This window comes from Megascapheus bottae, chromosome 2 (assembly GCF_031878675.1).
Source record: "Megascapheus bottae isolate mThoBot1 chromosome 2, mThoBot2.hap1, whole genome shotgun sequence".
Lineage (NCBI taxonomy): Eukaryota > Metazoa > Chordata > Mammalia > Rodentia > Geomyidae > Megascapheus > Megascapheus bottae.
Genome location: NC_143510.1, coordinates 88,356,118 through 88,371,935, shown reverse-complemented (window position 1 = coordinate 88,371,935; position 15,818 = coordinate 88,356,118). Strand labels below are relative to the sequence as shown.

At 39.6% G+C, this 15,818-nt stretch overlaps 1 protein-coding gene across 18 annotated transcripts in view; it reads left to right on the top strand.

Annotated features, from left to right (window-relative positions):
• Rbfox2 (RNA binding fox-1 homolog 2) overlaps positions 1-15,818 on the top strand; it is a 232,279-nt gene that overhangs the window by 198,690 nt on the left and 17,771 nt on the right. For 7 of the 18 annotated variants that reach the window (XM_090328609.1, XM_090328608.1, XM_090328614.1 and 4 more), the window contains 5 exons: positions 2,793-2,853; positions 8,470-8,523; positions 8,637-8,731; positions 10,850-10,992; positions 15,008-15,047. In XM_090328609.1, coding sequence (XP_090184735.1) covers positions 2,793-2,853; positions 8,470-8,523; positions 8,637-8,731; positions 10,850-10,992; positions 15,008-15,047 — 393 coding nt within the window. Of the gene's footprint in view, positions 1-2,792; positions 2,854-8,469; positions 8,524-8,636; positions 8,732-10,849; positions 10,993-12,044; positions 12,168-15,007; positions 15,048-15,818 lie in introns of those variants that run through there. The other 11 variants (XM_090328612.1, XM_090328618.1, XM_090328611.1 and 8 more) reach the window with 4 other exon arrangements.

The following is a 15,818-nucleotide window of genomic DNA, read 5'->3' as shown; positions in this document are numbered from 1 at the left end:
TTATTTCTCTTTGTATTACCTCACTTATTTCACATTTGGACCCTGTCTTGTTTGTGTGTGTGCACATGTGTGTATTTGCATCTCTCTGTAATTCACCTTGCACTCAACTATGTAAAAGTAACTGCTTCTGTCTACCTCCCCTGCTTTTGGTTGTTTGGGATTTTTAATACTATGTGTATGTGGTGTGTGTGTGTGTGCGTGTGTGTACGTGTGCTTGTATGTACATATGCTTGTGTGTGTGTTTTCCATTTACGTTTTTTCCCCTTCCAGAATGTTCATCCTTCTGCTTCCTTGATTTGTTTCCTTTGCTTCAGTTTGCAATTTCTTATAATCAGACCTAAAAGAAAAAGAAAGAAAACTAACTTAAAATGTCTTGCTTCTAACATTATATTCTGATTGAATCAAGTGGCCAGCCAATGCCCTCTTTCTCTTGGGAGGCCAGTTCGCCTCCATGTGACAAGTACAGAACAGATGATTGTAGATGTTGTGGGGAGGGAAGAGAACCCAAAACTTAGGAAGATCTTACATTTAACACAGAATTTTAGCAGTTCTTCAGCTTTATAGCTAAGCCAGTGTGCTGTGGTTGCTCGTGTGAACCCCCTGGGGTCACCATCCCTTCTTATCAATGCACTGAAGGTTAACTGGCTCCTTGCCCCGTTCCCAGTTTTTAAAAGTATTAAATATAAAAGCCACCATTTGAGTAAGATGTTTGCATATTTTGCTTTTTTCCCCCTTTCCAATGGTTTAGCATTTAGGGCCCTTCACTTGACTCACTCTTTCCATGGTAACTATACACAAAGCTGGCGATGCTGCCCATTGGCGGTAAGTGAAAACAAAGCACTAGAGAAGAAGTTTTTTTAAATGTAATTACAAAACAATTAAGAAAGAAAAAGTCCATCTGCCATCTCACATTAACACTACAAAACGTGATTTGACTTGTGTTCTTCCGTTTCCCTCTCCCTCCTTTTTATTTTCAGTGCTATTGAGTAATGCCGCCTGGACTTTGGATGTACATATTGTTTTGTAGCAGCCTGAGCTGTTTGATTTTTATCCCCTTGCACATCTTACTCAGAGTTACTGAACTCCAGTTTGGCTGGTTTTATTAATGCACTTCCTGCCCCTATTTCCCTCCCACTTTCCCTTTTTCCCAAATCACTGTTTGTAGCTTTTCTTTGCCCTTATATGCCTGGAACACCCTTCCTCACATTCTCTTATTTCTCCCTAGCCATTATTCTCTTTGCTTAAACTCTTGCTCTTGGCCTTTTCCCTATTCTTCCTTCCTTTCCCTTCTGTTTTACTCCACTGTTGGTCTCTTGCTGACTGGTTTCTGATGTGGCCATTTTTCCTTTTAATTGCTTGGTTGCATTCTGCTCTAGCAATTTGTTCAAGCTCTTGCTCTATTCTAATCCTGCTTTCTCCCTTCTTTCCAAAATTGGTTGTTTTTCCTCTCTTTTGTTGTGTGTGTGTGTGTGTGTGTGTGTGTGTGTGTGCGCGCGCGCGCGCGCGCGCGTGCGTGCGTGCGTGTGTGTGTGTGTGTGTTTAACAGCATGCCATCTCAGTCTCATCATTGTTGTCTCCCATTCATTCTTTGTAAATGTGAAATGTTTATATTATTTGGAGGTCAAACTAGAGCAAATGGAGTTTCAAACTGTCCTCACAGAAAGGGTGATCACTGTACAAATCTTATTTGACACATGAAGATTTTTCAAAATTCCGTTTCTATCTAAAATTGGTCTGACACAATGATTTTTGGGTGATCACTGTATAAATCTTATTTGACACATGAAGATTTTTTTCAAAATTCCATTTGTCTAAAATTGGTTTGATACAATGATTTTTATTAATATCTGCTATGTTTTTAAGACCTGTTCATCCTGCCTTGGAGAAAGCAAGTATGCGCTTTGTGATGAAGGTGGAGTGAACCATAAAACAAAAGAAATAGTTACCTTATGTTCACATAGATACATTTTTTTTTTGGTGTTGGCGGGTGGGTCAATCATGGGGCTTGGACTCTGGGCCTAGGGTCTGGCCCAAACCTCTTTAGCTAGGGGCTACCTCCCTACCCCTTGAGTCATCTTACCATTTCTGCTTTTCTAGTGATTAATTGGAGATAAGACTCTCATGGTCTTTAGTGCCTGGGCTGGCTTTGAACCTTGATCCTCAGATCTCAGCTTCCTGAGTAGCTAGGATTACAGGCATGAGCCACTGCCCCTTGCTGCATATATTTTTAAGGGCTTACTCAAAACTCCTTCTGAAGACTTTAACTCTTAAGTGAATAGGCTACATAGTCTAGACAATTCAGGACAGGAATTCAGTTCCTATATTTTCTAATCTCCATATAATTTTAAAGAAATGTCCCTAATGTAGAACATAGGACAGGTGAAATTTATCATTTTTCTATAAACCTACTTCACAACCCAGGTAAAAAACCTGTTTTACCAGTGTACTTCAAATTTCATTTGCAAATACAGTTATTCCCTCTTTACTTTGCTGCTTTATTTTCCTTAACACAGAGACTCCTGTTAAAAGAGTTAAAATACCCTTGTATTTTTACTTTGGAATATTGAATGATAAAATAGCCCAAGTTTTCCAGTTGGAAACCAAGAAACTTCATTTTACTCTTGTTAACCTCATTTAATAAGCACTTAAATTTTACATATTGTATATTGCTAAATTATCTGAATCAGTGCTACCAGAAACTGATGTTTTAAGTTTTGTTACTAGATGAACAGATTCATATTTGCTAATGTGATTATTTCCTCCCTCTCCCTTTTTCTACATGTTATTTTTAGGTTAATAATGCTACAGCACGTGTAATGACCAATAAGAAGATGGTCACACCATATGCAAATGGTAAGAAATGACAAATCATCTCCCAAAGGATGTCATTTATATATTTGTGTTTTCATATGATACTGCCAGATGCTGGTAGCTCACACCTGTAATCCTAGCTACTCAGGAGGCTGAGATCTGAGGAGAGTGGTTCAGAGCCAGTGGGGGCACAAAAGTCTTTTGAGACTTTCTCTAATTAACCACCAGAAAACCAGAAGTGGTGCTGTGGCTCAAGGGGTGGCACACTAGCCTTGAGCTGAAGAGCTCAGGGACAGCACCCAGGCCCGGAGTTCAAGCCACATGACCGACCAAGAGAAAAAAATGAACTTCAAATAATCTGTGTATTTCAACCTTAAGAAAATTAATTTAGGGTTGGGCCGGGAGTTTGGCCTAGTGGTTAAAGTGCTTGCCTAGCATGCATGAAGACCCGGGTTCGATTCCTCGGTACCACATACATAGAAAAAAGCCGGAAGTGGTGCTGAGGCTCAAGTGGTAGAGCTCTAGCCTTGAGGAAAACCCAAGGACAGTGCTCAGGCCCTGAGCTCAAGCCCGGGACTGGCAAAAAAAAAAAAAAGAAAGAAAGAAAGAAAATTAATTTAGGGGGGCCGGGAGTTTGGCCTAGTGGTTAAAGTGCTTGCCTAGCATGCATGAAGACCCGGGTTCGATTCCTTGGCACCACATACATAGAAAAAAAAGCTGGAAGTGGTGCTGAGGCTCCAGTGGTACAGCTCTAGCCTTGAGAAAGTCCAAGGACAGTGCTCAGGTCCTGAGCTCAAGCCCAGGACTGGCAAAAAAAAAGAAAAGAAAATTAATTTAGGGGCTGGGAGTTTGGCCTACTGGTTAAAGTGCTTGCCTAGCATGCGCGAAGACCCGGGTTTGATTCCTTGGTACCACATACATACAAAAAAGCTGGAAGTGGTGCTGAGGCTCAAGTGGTAGAGCTCTAGCTTGAGAAAGTCCAAGGACAGTGTTCAGGCCCTGAGCTGAAGCCCAGGACTGGCAAAAAAAAAAAAAAAAAGAAAATTAATTTAGTTTACATTAAAGTGCTCTCTTTACCTATGAAATTTTTCTTTAGAATTTTAAGCCAAGCATTTTAGTTACTGAAATATTTTCTTCTCAGTAACTTCTACTTTGTACAGAGTACCAGTAGCCCATTCAGAGTTGCTTACTTATTAAATCAAATTAGGGACCTTCTTTTTCAGCTGGTGTAATTCTTTGTAATAAGTTAGGATTGTCCCTAATTCCCCCAGGAGGCCACTAAGTCTGCTTTTGCTACCAATCCCTCCTGAAATGAGCACAAGTGGAAGATGTTAAAAGGAGCATTTTTTAATTCTAAATCCAGATCTCTTGCTTTTCCATGGATAGTATACAATTTTCCATTCTATGGGTATAAGTTATATGATAAGTTGTATAAATGTTTTTCATTAAGAAGGGAAATTTCTATGAATAATTTGCTCTAACATAAACAGAATTCTTGTATGAGCTGTCAAATGTGATCTGAATTCATGTTCTTTAAATGAGATAGAATGTCATTTTAACCTGTAGTACACAGTGATTTCCAAATTGGGGAAGAATAAATAAGAAACCATTCCCTTCTTTACCTTCATTCCTCCATCCATCTATTTTCCCTTTGTCATACTGAGAATTGAGACTGGAGCCCCGTGCATGCTACGTAGTAACTCTGTCTCATGCTAAGCAGTCACTCTGTCTGCAAGTATCTTATGCTTTTTAAAGGTCTGAACCCACTGGGCTACAGTGTGGTCTTGTGTACTAGTAAAATCTTAAATCAAGTAAAGAGGTATAGTATTCAGTGTATCCTGTAGAGTCTTTAAAGTCTTTGCTAGGTGTGTGTGTGTGTGTGTGTACATGCATACACTAATACTGCAACTTAAACTCAGGGCCTGACCAGTGTTTTTCACGTAGTGTAGCCTCTAGACCACTTGAGCCACACCTCTACTGCCAGCTTTTTGCTGGCTAATTGAAGATAAGAGACTGGTGGACTTTTCAGCCTAGTCTGGCTTTGAAACCCAAGGCTCAGATCTCAGCTTCCTGATAGTTAGAAGTTTGAACTACTATTGCCCAACTACTAGCATTTTAGGCAGATGATAAAAATTTATCAGCATATTATCTATGGTATAATCCTGTTATATCACTACTTTCCTCTTATTTCTCATTTTTATTGTTCTTAATAAAAGTTTCTTGCTGGGTTGGGTTTTTTAACAGTAAGTTTTTATATATATTGTAGTTTTGATGAAGCAGAATAGAAGCCAGGCACAATGCCATACTCCTATAGTTCTAGCTACTTGAGAGGCTAAGCTTGGGAGAATGATGGTTCAGGCTAGCTTGTGCAAAAAGTTTGGGAGACTATCTCAGTCATTAAAAGATTAACCCACACGGGTGGCTTATGCCCATAATTCTAGCTACTCAGGAGGTTGAGATCTGAGGATTGCAGTTCAAAGCCAGCCTGGGCTAAGACTCTATTGCCAATAAACTACTCAGAAAATACTGGAAGTGGCCCTGTGGCTCAAGTGATAAAGAGCTAGCCTTGATCGCAAAAAGGCTCACAGTCAATTCCCAGGCCCTGAGTTCAAGCCCCAAGATATAAATAAGGAAATAAATGTGATTGGACACAGTGTCATGTGCCTATTATCCCAGCTTCAGGAGGCAGCATAAGTAGAATTGTGGTCCAAGCTAGCCTATGCAGAAGAGAGAGAGAGAGAGAGAGAGAGAGAGAGAGAGAGAGAGAGAGAGAGGAGGGAGGGAGGGAGGGAGGGAGGGAGGGAGGGAGGGAGGGAGAGAGAGGGAGAGAGAGGAGAGGGAGAGGAGAGGGAGAGGAGAGGAGAGGGAGAGGGAGAGGGAGAGGAGAGGAGAGGAGAGACCCTGTTCAAAAAATAAGCCAACCCTGGTGCCAGTGGCTCACATCTGTAACATAGTCCTCGCTACTCAGGAGGCTGAGATCTGAGGATCACAGTTCAAAGCCAGCCTGCACAAAAGACCATGAGACTCTTACCTCCAAATAACCACCGGAAAACCAGAAGTGGCACGGTGACTCAAGTGGTAGAGTACTAGCCGTAAGCTGAAGAGTTCAAAGACAGTGTCCAGGCCCAGAGTTCAAGCCCCTCGACTAACAAAACTCCCCCCCCCCCAAAAAAAAAGCCAAAGGGGCATGGCTCGTGGTAGAGTGCCCAGCATATCCATGCCTTACCACATCTCTTAATTTACCCCCCGACACACACACACACACACACACACACACACACACACACGAGACAAATTTCCTTTGGATCCAGAAAAAGCCCTTGATTACTTTTCCGAAGGCAGAGATTTCCACTGGATTTAATTTACATCAGGTTCTGTGACACTACCAATTTCTTCATTTGTCTGATTCTGTTTGCTTCACTATGAATTAGCAACTGCAGAATTTTAGCACCAGAATACTTTTTAGTAACCTTCAAAGCCCAACCCTCTCATTCTAATACTTAGCAAATAAGATCCAGAGAATTGCAAATATAGTACTTCTTACCCTATTTGGTGTATTGTGAAGGTCAGATGCCATCTGGGATTATCCATTATCCATTGTACAAAACTAAACATATGTAAAATTTTATTAATATTTCATTGTAAGAAGTTAAAGAATTGGATGCTAGTGGCTCACGCCTATAATCCTAGCTGCTCAGGAGGCTGAGATCTGAGGATCACGGTTCAAAGTTAGCCTGGGCAGAAAAGTTCCTGTGAGACCTTTATCACTAATTAACTACACAAAAACTGGAAGTGGTGCTGTGGTCAAGTGGTAGAGCATAGAGCACTAGCATTAAGCACAAAGAGACTCAGGGATAGCACCCAAGCCCCACATTGATGGAAGAGGAGGAGGAGGAAAGAAGAAAGAAAAAAAATTTTAAGGGAATGCTCAGGATGTAATTACCATTGGTGAGGGAGAACAAAATCAGTATAAGTTTTCTCTACAGTAATATTGAAGCCTGATAAGTCAAGTAAATAACAACTGCTGCTTCTGCTCCATTAAAGGCTGAAGAAAAGAGCATGCTGTGAGCCTTCTGGTGAATTCTTAACCAGTGTTCTCATATTGTTGGAATCACTCATTATCTGTGTAACTTAGGTATTTGACTTGCAAAACAGCCATGCTTTTGCAATTTAGAAATGATTTGAACCCAGATTTTGTCAAAATTTCATATAAAATAAGTACTTAACAAGCAAATTCGTCTGAAAGAAGAGGAATTGGAGTGACGTGCCTATAATACTAGCACTTGGGAGGCTAAGTCAGGAAGATTCAAAGTTCTTGGTCAGCTTAGGCAGTAGTAGAGCCTGGCCGAAAAAAAATAATAATAATTAAATCTGGGAATTTTGATAGATTTAGCTTTTTCTTCTTTCCACTCATATTTTTAGAATAGCAAAGTCTAGAAGCTAATCTTTGACATCAGTCCTTTATCTAATTTAAATGTGTTTAATTTAAATAAATTATTCATTTATAAAAACCCAACAGGTAACAGTATCTGTAATCCTAACTACTCAGGAGGCTGAGATCTAAGTATCCAGGTTTAAAGCCAGTTTGGGTAACCAAACCTAAAACTCCTCTCCAGTTAGCCAGCAAAAAAGAGTAGTGATATGGCTCAACTGATAGGACTACCAATTTTAAGCGTAAAAGCTAAGACTGTAAATTCAAGCGTCAGTATTGGTGCATACCCATGCACACATGCTCTCATGAGCACACACACACACACACACACACACACACACACACACACAATTAAGAACTATACACTGAAGTTTGGGGTATACCTTGAATTTTACTGTTCTGTCTTTATTCTTTCTTTCTTTCTTTCTTTCTTTCTTTGTGTTTATGTGTCAGTCAGTTGGTCAGTTATGGGGCTTGAACTCGGTCTGGGTACTGTCCCTGAGCTCTTCAGCTCAAGGCTATCATCACCCTACCCCTTGAGCCATAGCACCACTTCCCATTTTCTAGTGGTTAACTGGAGATGAGTCTTACAGACTTTTGTGCCTGGGCTGGCTTTGAACCATGATCTTCAGATCTCAGCTTCCTGAGTAGCTAGGATTATAGACATGAGCCACCAGTGCCCAGCTATGTCTTTACTTTTTTACATAGTGAACCCCAATGAAATCCCATGGGAAGGGACTTCCAGTTTTCTCAGAAAATGTGCCATGGTATAACTGAACATGGAGTCTAAGGTCCAGATCAAATTTTAATTCATACAGAGGACACTTTTATAAAACAACAGCAGTAGTAAGCAACGATAAGATGATGTGTAAGAACTTGCAGTGTCATGTGGTACCTTCTGCTTTTTCTGTTCAGAACTCAGAGCAGGTCATTCGGGTAGGACTATAGGAGTACCTCCACCAAACTCAAAGGTTTATTTCTGTTGCTTCTTCCTCTCATTCATTCTCCATCTTTCTCATCCCTTCCCAATTTCTTCCTCTTTTTCACATGTACCATTGCCTACCTTACTATCTCTCCAACTATGCATAAGTGATTAGCCTCTCCTGTCTATCTCAGACTGTCAGGCTAAAGAGGAATTGACATCCCAGGTGTGTGAAGCCTTTCCTGTGCATTGGCCACTTTTCCTCTGTAGTCTTTCAAGTTTACTCTCTTCTTTTCTGTTCTAGGTTGGAAATTAAGTCCAGTAGTTGGAGCTGTATATGGCCCTGAGTTATATGCAGGTAGGATTTAACATATCCCATTTGTGTTATTTGACTATAAGAGCATCTGTGGGTCATTAGTTGGCTATTCCTTTATAATCTTTCTGAAATTTTTATTTTTTTAATGCCACCAGCATCGAGTTTTCAAGCAGATGTGTCCCTTGGCAATGAAGCGGCTGTGCCCCTATCAGGAAGAGGGGGTATCAACACCTACATTCCTTTAATCAGTAAGTAGACTATGTTGATATGGCATGGGTTGGTTGGGGTTTTTTTTTCTATCCCTGACCAAGATACACTGTGTGTGTGTGTGCACGCGTGCACACATATGCATGCTTTTCTGGGGCTTGAACTTGGAGCCTGGATGCTGTCCCTCTACTTTCTGTGCTCAAGGCTAATGTTATACCATTTGAGCCATAGTTCTACTTCCAGCTTTTTGATGGTTATTTGGAGATAAGAGTCTCACAGACTTTCTTCCCTGGAATAGTTTTGAACTTTGATCCACAAATCTCAACCTCCTGAGTAGCTAGGATTACAGGTGTGAGCCAAAGGCACCTAGGCTAAAGTTAAGCTCTTAAGAGGAATGATCAGTGCTCCTCTGTTTAACTCCTACTTGGTTCTTCCAAACCAAATGTTAAGAATTGCTGCAAAAAAAATAAAAACTAGTAGAAAAATAAAAAGCATGGCCTGCCTCCAGTGGCTGACAACCAGAGAAGTGATGAGTTCAAACCCTAGAACCAGCATTAAAAAAAAAATGAGTATGAAGAATAAAAAATGAGTATGAAGAATATTCTAGTCTGTATTTGCTAATAAGGAAATTAAAAGACATGAACCTAAGAAGAGTGCATTACTCACTCTATCCCAGTAGAGTATCCCATCAGAGTACCACTGGTCTTGATTATTTGTAGCTCTCTTATTGTCTCTTAAGGTCACTTTGACCTGAGCCTTTTTACTATAGAAGAAGGCATAACCAAACAAGAGTCAGTGGATAGGGAATTAATGTCTCTCCTTGGCTTTCCAAAACAAGGCAACGTTGAAATAGGCTTTTAGAAAATGTCTACCTCTGGCTGGGAGTTTGGCCTAGTTGTAAGAGTGCTTGCCTATCATGCATGAAGACCCGGATTCTATTCCTTGGTACCACATACATAGAAAAAGCCAGAAGTGATGTAATGGCTCAAGTGGTAGAGCTCTAGCCTTGAGAAAACCCAAGAACACTGCTCAGACCCGGAGTTCAAGCCCTGGAACTAGCAAGGAGAAAAAAGAAAATGTCTACCTCAGCCAGGTGCCAGTGTTTCACGCCAAGGATCCTAGTCATTCAGAAGGCTGAGATTTGAGGATCACAGTTCAAAGCCAGCCTGGGCATAAAAGTTCGTGAGACTCTCTCCAATTAATCACCTGAAAACCAGAAAGAAAGAAAGAAAATGTCCACCTCTTCAAGGATGCAAATGATTAGGGAGGAATGCTTTACCTCTCACCTTAGATTTCAGATTAAAATATTTTAGAAAAGAGATGGCATTAACAACTGAATGTAATGTCTAAACCCTGTTATGTACCTTGGAAGCATTCTGCTGCATGGAATCGTTCCACTGCATGAGACACATCTTGTAAATTATCTCCCACCACCCTATGCTGGGGCAGAGGCTGGCAAATGTGCTTTCCCCATATATTCACTGCCTGGGTAGTGAGCCATTTACCCACAATGGATTTGCTGCCTTTGTAGGAAGCAGGTTGAAAGGTTAATTCAGAGATGAACCAAATCCAAATCAAGGGAGTAAAGGAGAAATAGGAAGAATTAAGCTGCAGTTGATGACTGCATCTGGTAAACATCTGATTTTGTGTGGAAGGTGTCTCGTGCAGTGGAATGATTCGAAAGCAATTAACACACCTTGTAAAATACAATAAGAACATTATTTTGAGGAATAATTATTATATGCATGTTAGTAGTGTTTGGAAGCAAGATTCATAATTGGCTGGTCAGAGAGCTTATATCTGTTTGATTTGGACTGTCACAGAAATTAAAAGTCTTATGTCTTAACCATGACAGTAGTTTCAGAGCTTCTTAACCCATTTCTTGTCAGCTTGCATTGTAATGTCAAAGTTGGAAAGGAAACAGGTAAACTCATTGGAGATTTGTGATGAATGAGACATGGAATTGGTCACTTTCCCGTGTTGTGTCTCTTTCCATGTCTTTGTGACTCTGAGGCCCAGATTAGGAAGTGAGTTGAATAATATATGTGCCCTCTAGGGAAGATTTGGTACATACCTTTCCATCTTTTCCATAGTCATTTCACAGGTTGTGAGTGTATACCCGTTGTTGAATGTAGATTGAAATTTCTGTCATATTTTGGGTCTCCCTTTAGTTCCTGGCTTCCCTTACCCAACTGCAGCCACCACGGCAGCCGCTTTCAGAGGAGCCCATCTGAGGGGCAGAGGGCGGACAGTGTATGGTGCAGTCCGAGCAGTACCTCCAACAGCCATCCCCGCCTATCCAGGGTAAGTGTTAAATGCCAAAATCACTGTGTTTATACAGTAAGCAACTGGACTAAAACAGAATGTCATGGTCTTAACTTCTGGGACATTGCTGTGCCATAAAGATGAATAATGAATATTTGCAAATTCATGGATTAGATGGCAAGAAAGAACTAAAATGCACTTATCATCAGAATGTAACCAAATGTCAATTCATTACCTAAATCTTTGTTTGGCTACCTTAAACGTTCATGGTGAGCGCTTAAGACCGTAGCCAGACCGTCCTGTGTTTACTAGCAGTGTGTTGGCATGGTTCACTCAGCAGTGCACGGATGTGGATTAACACTACTGCAGAGAACCAAGAAAGGATCTAGAGATTGTAGCACCAGACTGCATCTGCTGTGTCCCCCCTCCCACCACCCTGTGCTGGGGCAGAGGCTGGCACATGTGCCTTCCACATATATTCACTGCCTGGGTGGTGAGCAGCAGAGCCACTTACCCACAATGGATTTGCTTTCTTTGTAGGAAGCAGGTTAAAAGAGGTTAATTCAAAGATGAACCAAGTCCAATTGAATCAAGGGAGTAAAGGAGAAATAGGAGGAATTAAGCTGCAGTTGATGACTGAGTCTGGTAAACAGCTGATACAGCTGAGCATCCTTCACCTTTTGATTTTGTGTGGAGGGTGTCTCATGCAGTGGAATGATTCCATAGCAACAAATAAATCCTTTGTTATCAAATGGGGAGAAGGAGGGAAGATGGCAGATTTGTTTTTAGTTGTTTCTCCAGGTCAGCCTAAAAACGTGTGTTTTTATAAAAAGTAGACTCTTGTTAGTTATACCAAGGTCTTTTCCTCTTCAAAGATGTGACATTTCTCTTCTTCATCTTTTCTCTGCCTATGACAGATTTTGTTTTGTTTTCCTATATTCTTTTGGAGCAATATAAACAGTGGCAGATAAGCTTATTAGCTGCTACTTAGTCAAATTATAAAAGGAAACAACCTCTTTCATAAGTCCTTTTGTGACGACAAAATTGGCTTCACCCAGAGGTGTACTAATTTACCATTCATTCATTCATAGACCAAACGGACATACGATTAGGAGTCCTCCATGCCACAGAATTAAAGCATTTTTATTAGACAAGGCAAGTATGCATGCTGAAGTGGGCAGACTCAAATAGACCCTGGAAGGGAACTGCTTCAGAAAATAACTTTCATTTGCAATATATAGATATTTAAATTCCATGCATTCCATCATCTCCATCTTCTACCATAACTTACTTTTTAATTTTATCCTTTTTCTCTCCACTTGACTTTTGACCTTCAACCTCTGACATCTCTTTAAAGAAATGAACAAAGGCACAGTGTTGTTTTATCACGAAATACAAGTACAATGCAAAAATGAACATTCTGAAATTCCTCCATGTTAGGAAAACTGCTCAGAAAGCATCTTCTGTTTCAATCTAAGAGTTTACTGTCACATTTGCAGAGAGAATCCTCAGAGACACATGAGACTTCCTTGTTTTGAACCTTCATCAGTTACTTTACAAAATAGTTGATTTAATTCTTGTTTGGTGTAGTTCGTTTTAGTATATTGGAGAAATTTGATTCCATTCTCTACCAATGTTAGGTATATATGTGCTCAATGGTATTTTGTTTAATTACATCAGTTCCTTTGTTTTACATTGAACACTAATTTCTCATACTTCTTTTTTTTTTTCAACTATACCACTATTTACATGGAAGATGGCAAGGAATAAGTCCAGTACTTTATGGGGAATGGCCTAAAATTCCTTTCAGCCTGGTAAACTAATTCCATCAGTAACTATTATATTCTAATCTCCTTATAGCATTTAATACAGGGAATATTGGAATTCTTCTAGCTTTTACATGAATATTCCCATTAAGTGATTTGACTCAAGGCAAAAAATGAATTCATTCTTGATGTTAGCACTTCTCTGGCAGAATTTTTTTTTAATATTTGTTTATATCCTCTTACTAAAGCTGCCAAGGGCTAATTTGTTACCAAGTGGTCTCAATGCCTTCTATTTTACCATCCTCCTCATTATACATTTCTTTTTTATTAACACACAGTGGAAGGCAGATTACTTTCTAATATCAGACTGTAACTGCAAATGGAGACTAAAAATGTATTAGACTTATTTAGCTAAACAAACATCAAAGACAAGTTTGATTTCTCTGTTGTGTAGTACAAAAGCATAGCATGTTTAAGACACTGCAAGATGTGACTGTACTAACCTATAAATATAGCAGAAAACATTGAAAATAGAAATGGAAAACTTCAGCTATCTAAAACAAGTTACTTTGTGTGCAAGTGAAGTATATGATTTAGTGACCTTACTTAATAGCTTTCTTATATGTAAAAGAAAAAATAGCCGGGCGCGGTGGCTCACGCCTGTAATCCTAGCTATTCAGGAGGCTGAGATTTGAGGATCAGGGTTCAAAGCCAGCCCGGGCACTAAAGTCCCTGAGACTCTTATCTCCAATTGACCACTAGGCACAAGGAATAGGGCAGTAGCATTGAGCTGAAGAGCTCAGGAACAGCACCCAGGCCCAGAGTTCAAGCCCCGTAACCAACAAAAAAAAAAATCTTGTTTCGTTGAATAAAGAATAAAGACATCAGCTAATATAATACAGCCAAATCTTTGCCTAATATACATAAAGAAGAAAGTTTTTATCCTTTACCTATACTACTGTTTTATGTCTTTTTGATCTCAAAAATAATGTTTTGGGAAGTGGTGCTCTGGCTCAAGTGGTTGAAAGCTAGTCTTGAGCTGAAGAGCTCAGGGACAGGGCCCAGGCCCAAAGTTCAAGCCCCACAACTGACTAAATAAATGATGTTTTGGGGAAATATATCTATATATACATATATATATAAAGCATAAAATCTATATTTTAAAACTAACAATGTATAGTATTGCTCTAGATTCAAGGAGAAGAAAAGACTACGTAATAACTGTTTGACACATGTTCATTGTCTAAGCTGGAAGTAAATACTTCTATTCCAAAACAGCTGCCTTCTAAGTTTTATTCTTTTGAATAATATGGGATGATCATTGACCATGCCCAGAACTTCAACTATTAGTTGTAGTTTTGAGAATTCCACAAATACTCTCATTTCAAAAAAGAACCCTTAGAATCTTCCAATGCTCCTTCCCACTCTGGATTATATTGTTACTATCTGGGATCCCCACTGCACCTTTCAATTCTTGGACCTTGGACCAATCACCTTAACCTTTAGCTCATTATCTCTGCTTGTGAAAGCAATGCATTGTGGGTATTTTTGGTTGTTTTGGTTTTTTGTTTTGTTTTTTTTTAATTACATTTCTCTGTTTACTTTGGTCAGAATTGATTGACTTGTTTTCCCCAGGTGTTGCATTGGTTCTTAAAAATGCTGAATAATAATACTTTGCATGCTTGTGTGATCAGCCAAATCTTATCGCATGTCTAATGTGCAGGGTAAAAAGCAGGTGATGTATGGATATCAGAAAAAAAAATTACACTTCACCATGAGATGGAAAAAAAATAATATAATTTGAAAACACTATATATAGATACTGCCCTAAAAGAATTTCTTTTGGGCAGGGAGGGGGTTCACTTTTTTCATGTTAAACCCCTTTCTACCTGTACCCTTTGTAAGCTCTATAAAGAAAAACTTCCTCCTAGGGCAAACTTAACGTTCAAAATACTCCAGATAAAAATGTTGATCTCTACAAACCAGCAGGTTTTGGATGACTGTAGGCTCTCCTAGGAGTACTGTTGATTATTCCAAAAGTTTCTAGACAGCCAGGTGCTTGGTCCTGTTTTGCACACCCTTTGTTCTTCCAGCATGTCCTGGAGCTGTGTAACACACATGTGCTCTCGCACATTTGCTCACTGACTTGCCACGGCCCCACGCCCAGGTTCCGTATTCATACATCACCTGCCTGTGTAGCGCGCATGTGCATGCTGCCGTCCTCAATAACCGGAATGTGTTTCTGTTCTTTTGTTTTTTGTTTTTGTTTTTGTGTGGATTTTCTGCAGTGTGGTTTACCAGGACGGATTTTACGGTGCTGACCTCTATGTAAGTACACATGCCGGGGCCTTCTCGACCCCATCCCCTGACAAGCCAGCCTTTTTTTTCTGTTTCTTTGGTTTGTTTGTTTGTTTGTTTTTTAAATATAATTTATTTTATTTCCTTTTTCCTTGTGGATATATATATATATATATTTATATATTTAAGAATGCAAGCATGCTTCTCTGCCACTGCGCTTGCCCCTGGGTGCAAAAACTAAGCCTTTGGGTTTCCTGATCATTGCAAGGGTCAGTCTACTGGACATATTCTTTTCCCTTTCCTGTGCCCATGATATACTGAATATCTCTTAATTTATTTTTGAGATGATCAACAGGCTTAAAGTCTTCTATTACTGTTGTATCATTTGTATACATAAATAACAGGACTAGCTTAACCTTGTGTACCAATTCTATCATTTCTGCGTCTGTTCTCATTTCATATTCCTATTTAGATCATTAGAGCTTTATTTATGTAGATAGCAATAAACTTTCTGGATTGTGTGCTTTCTGATTTTTACATATTAAGAGAGGACATAGGCTGTGAAAGAAACACAGAAATTAATGCCAGTGGAGAGACAGTCTAGATTTAAAACTTTTCTGTACTCAAAGGTCCACAGCCCATGAGTCTCTTTCCTCAAAAGCTGGCAGGAAGAAACAAGCAGTCTAATTAGCAACAGAGTTGCAGTCATTTAGTTACCCTGCAAGATTTATTGATTCTACCAGCCACAGTATTCATTATTCATTCATCTACCTATAGCTAAAATCCATGATTGATTCGTCA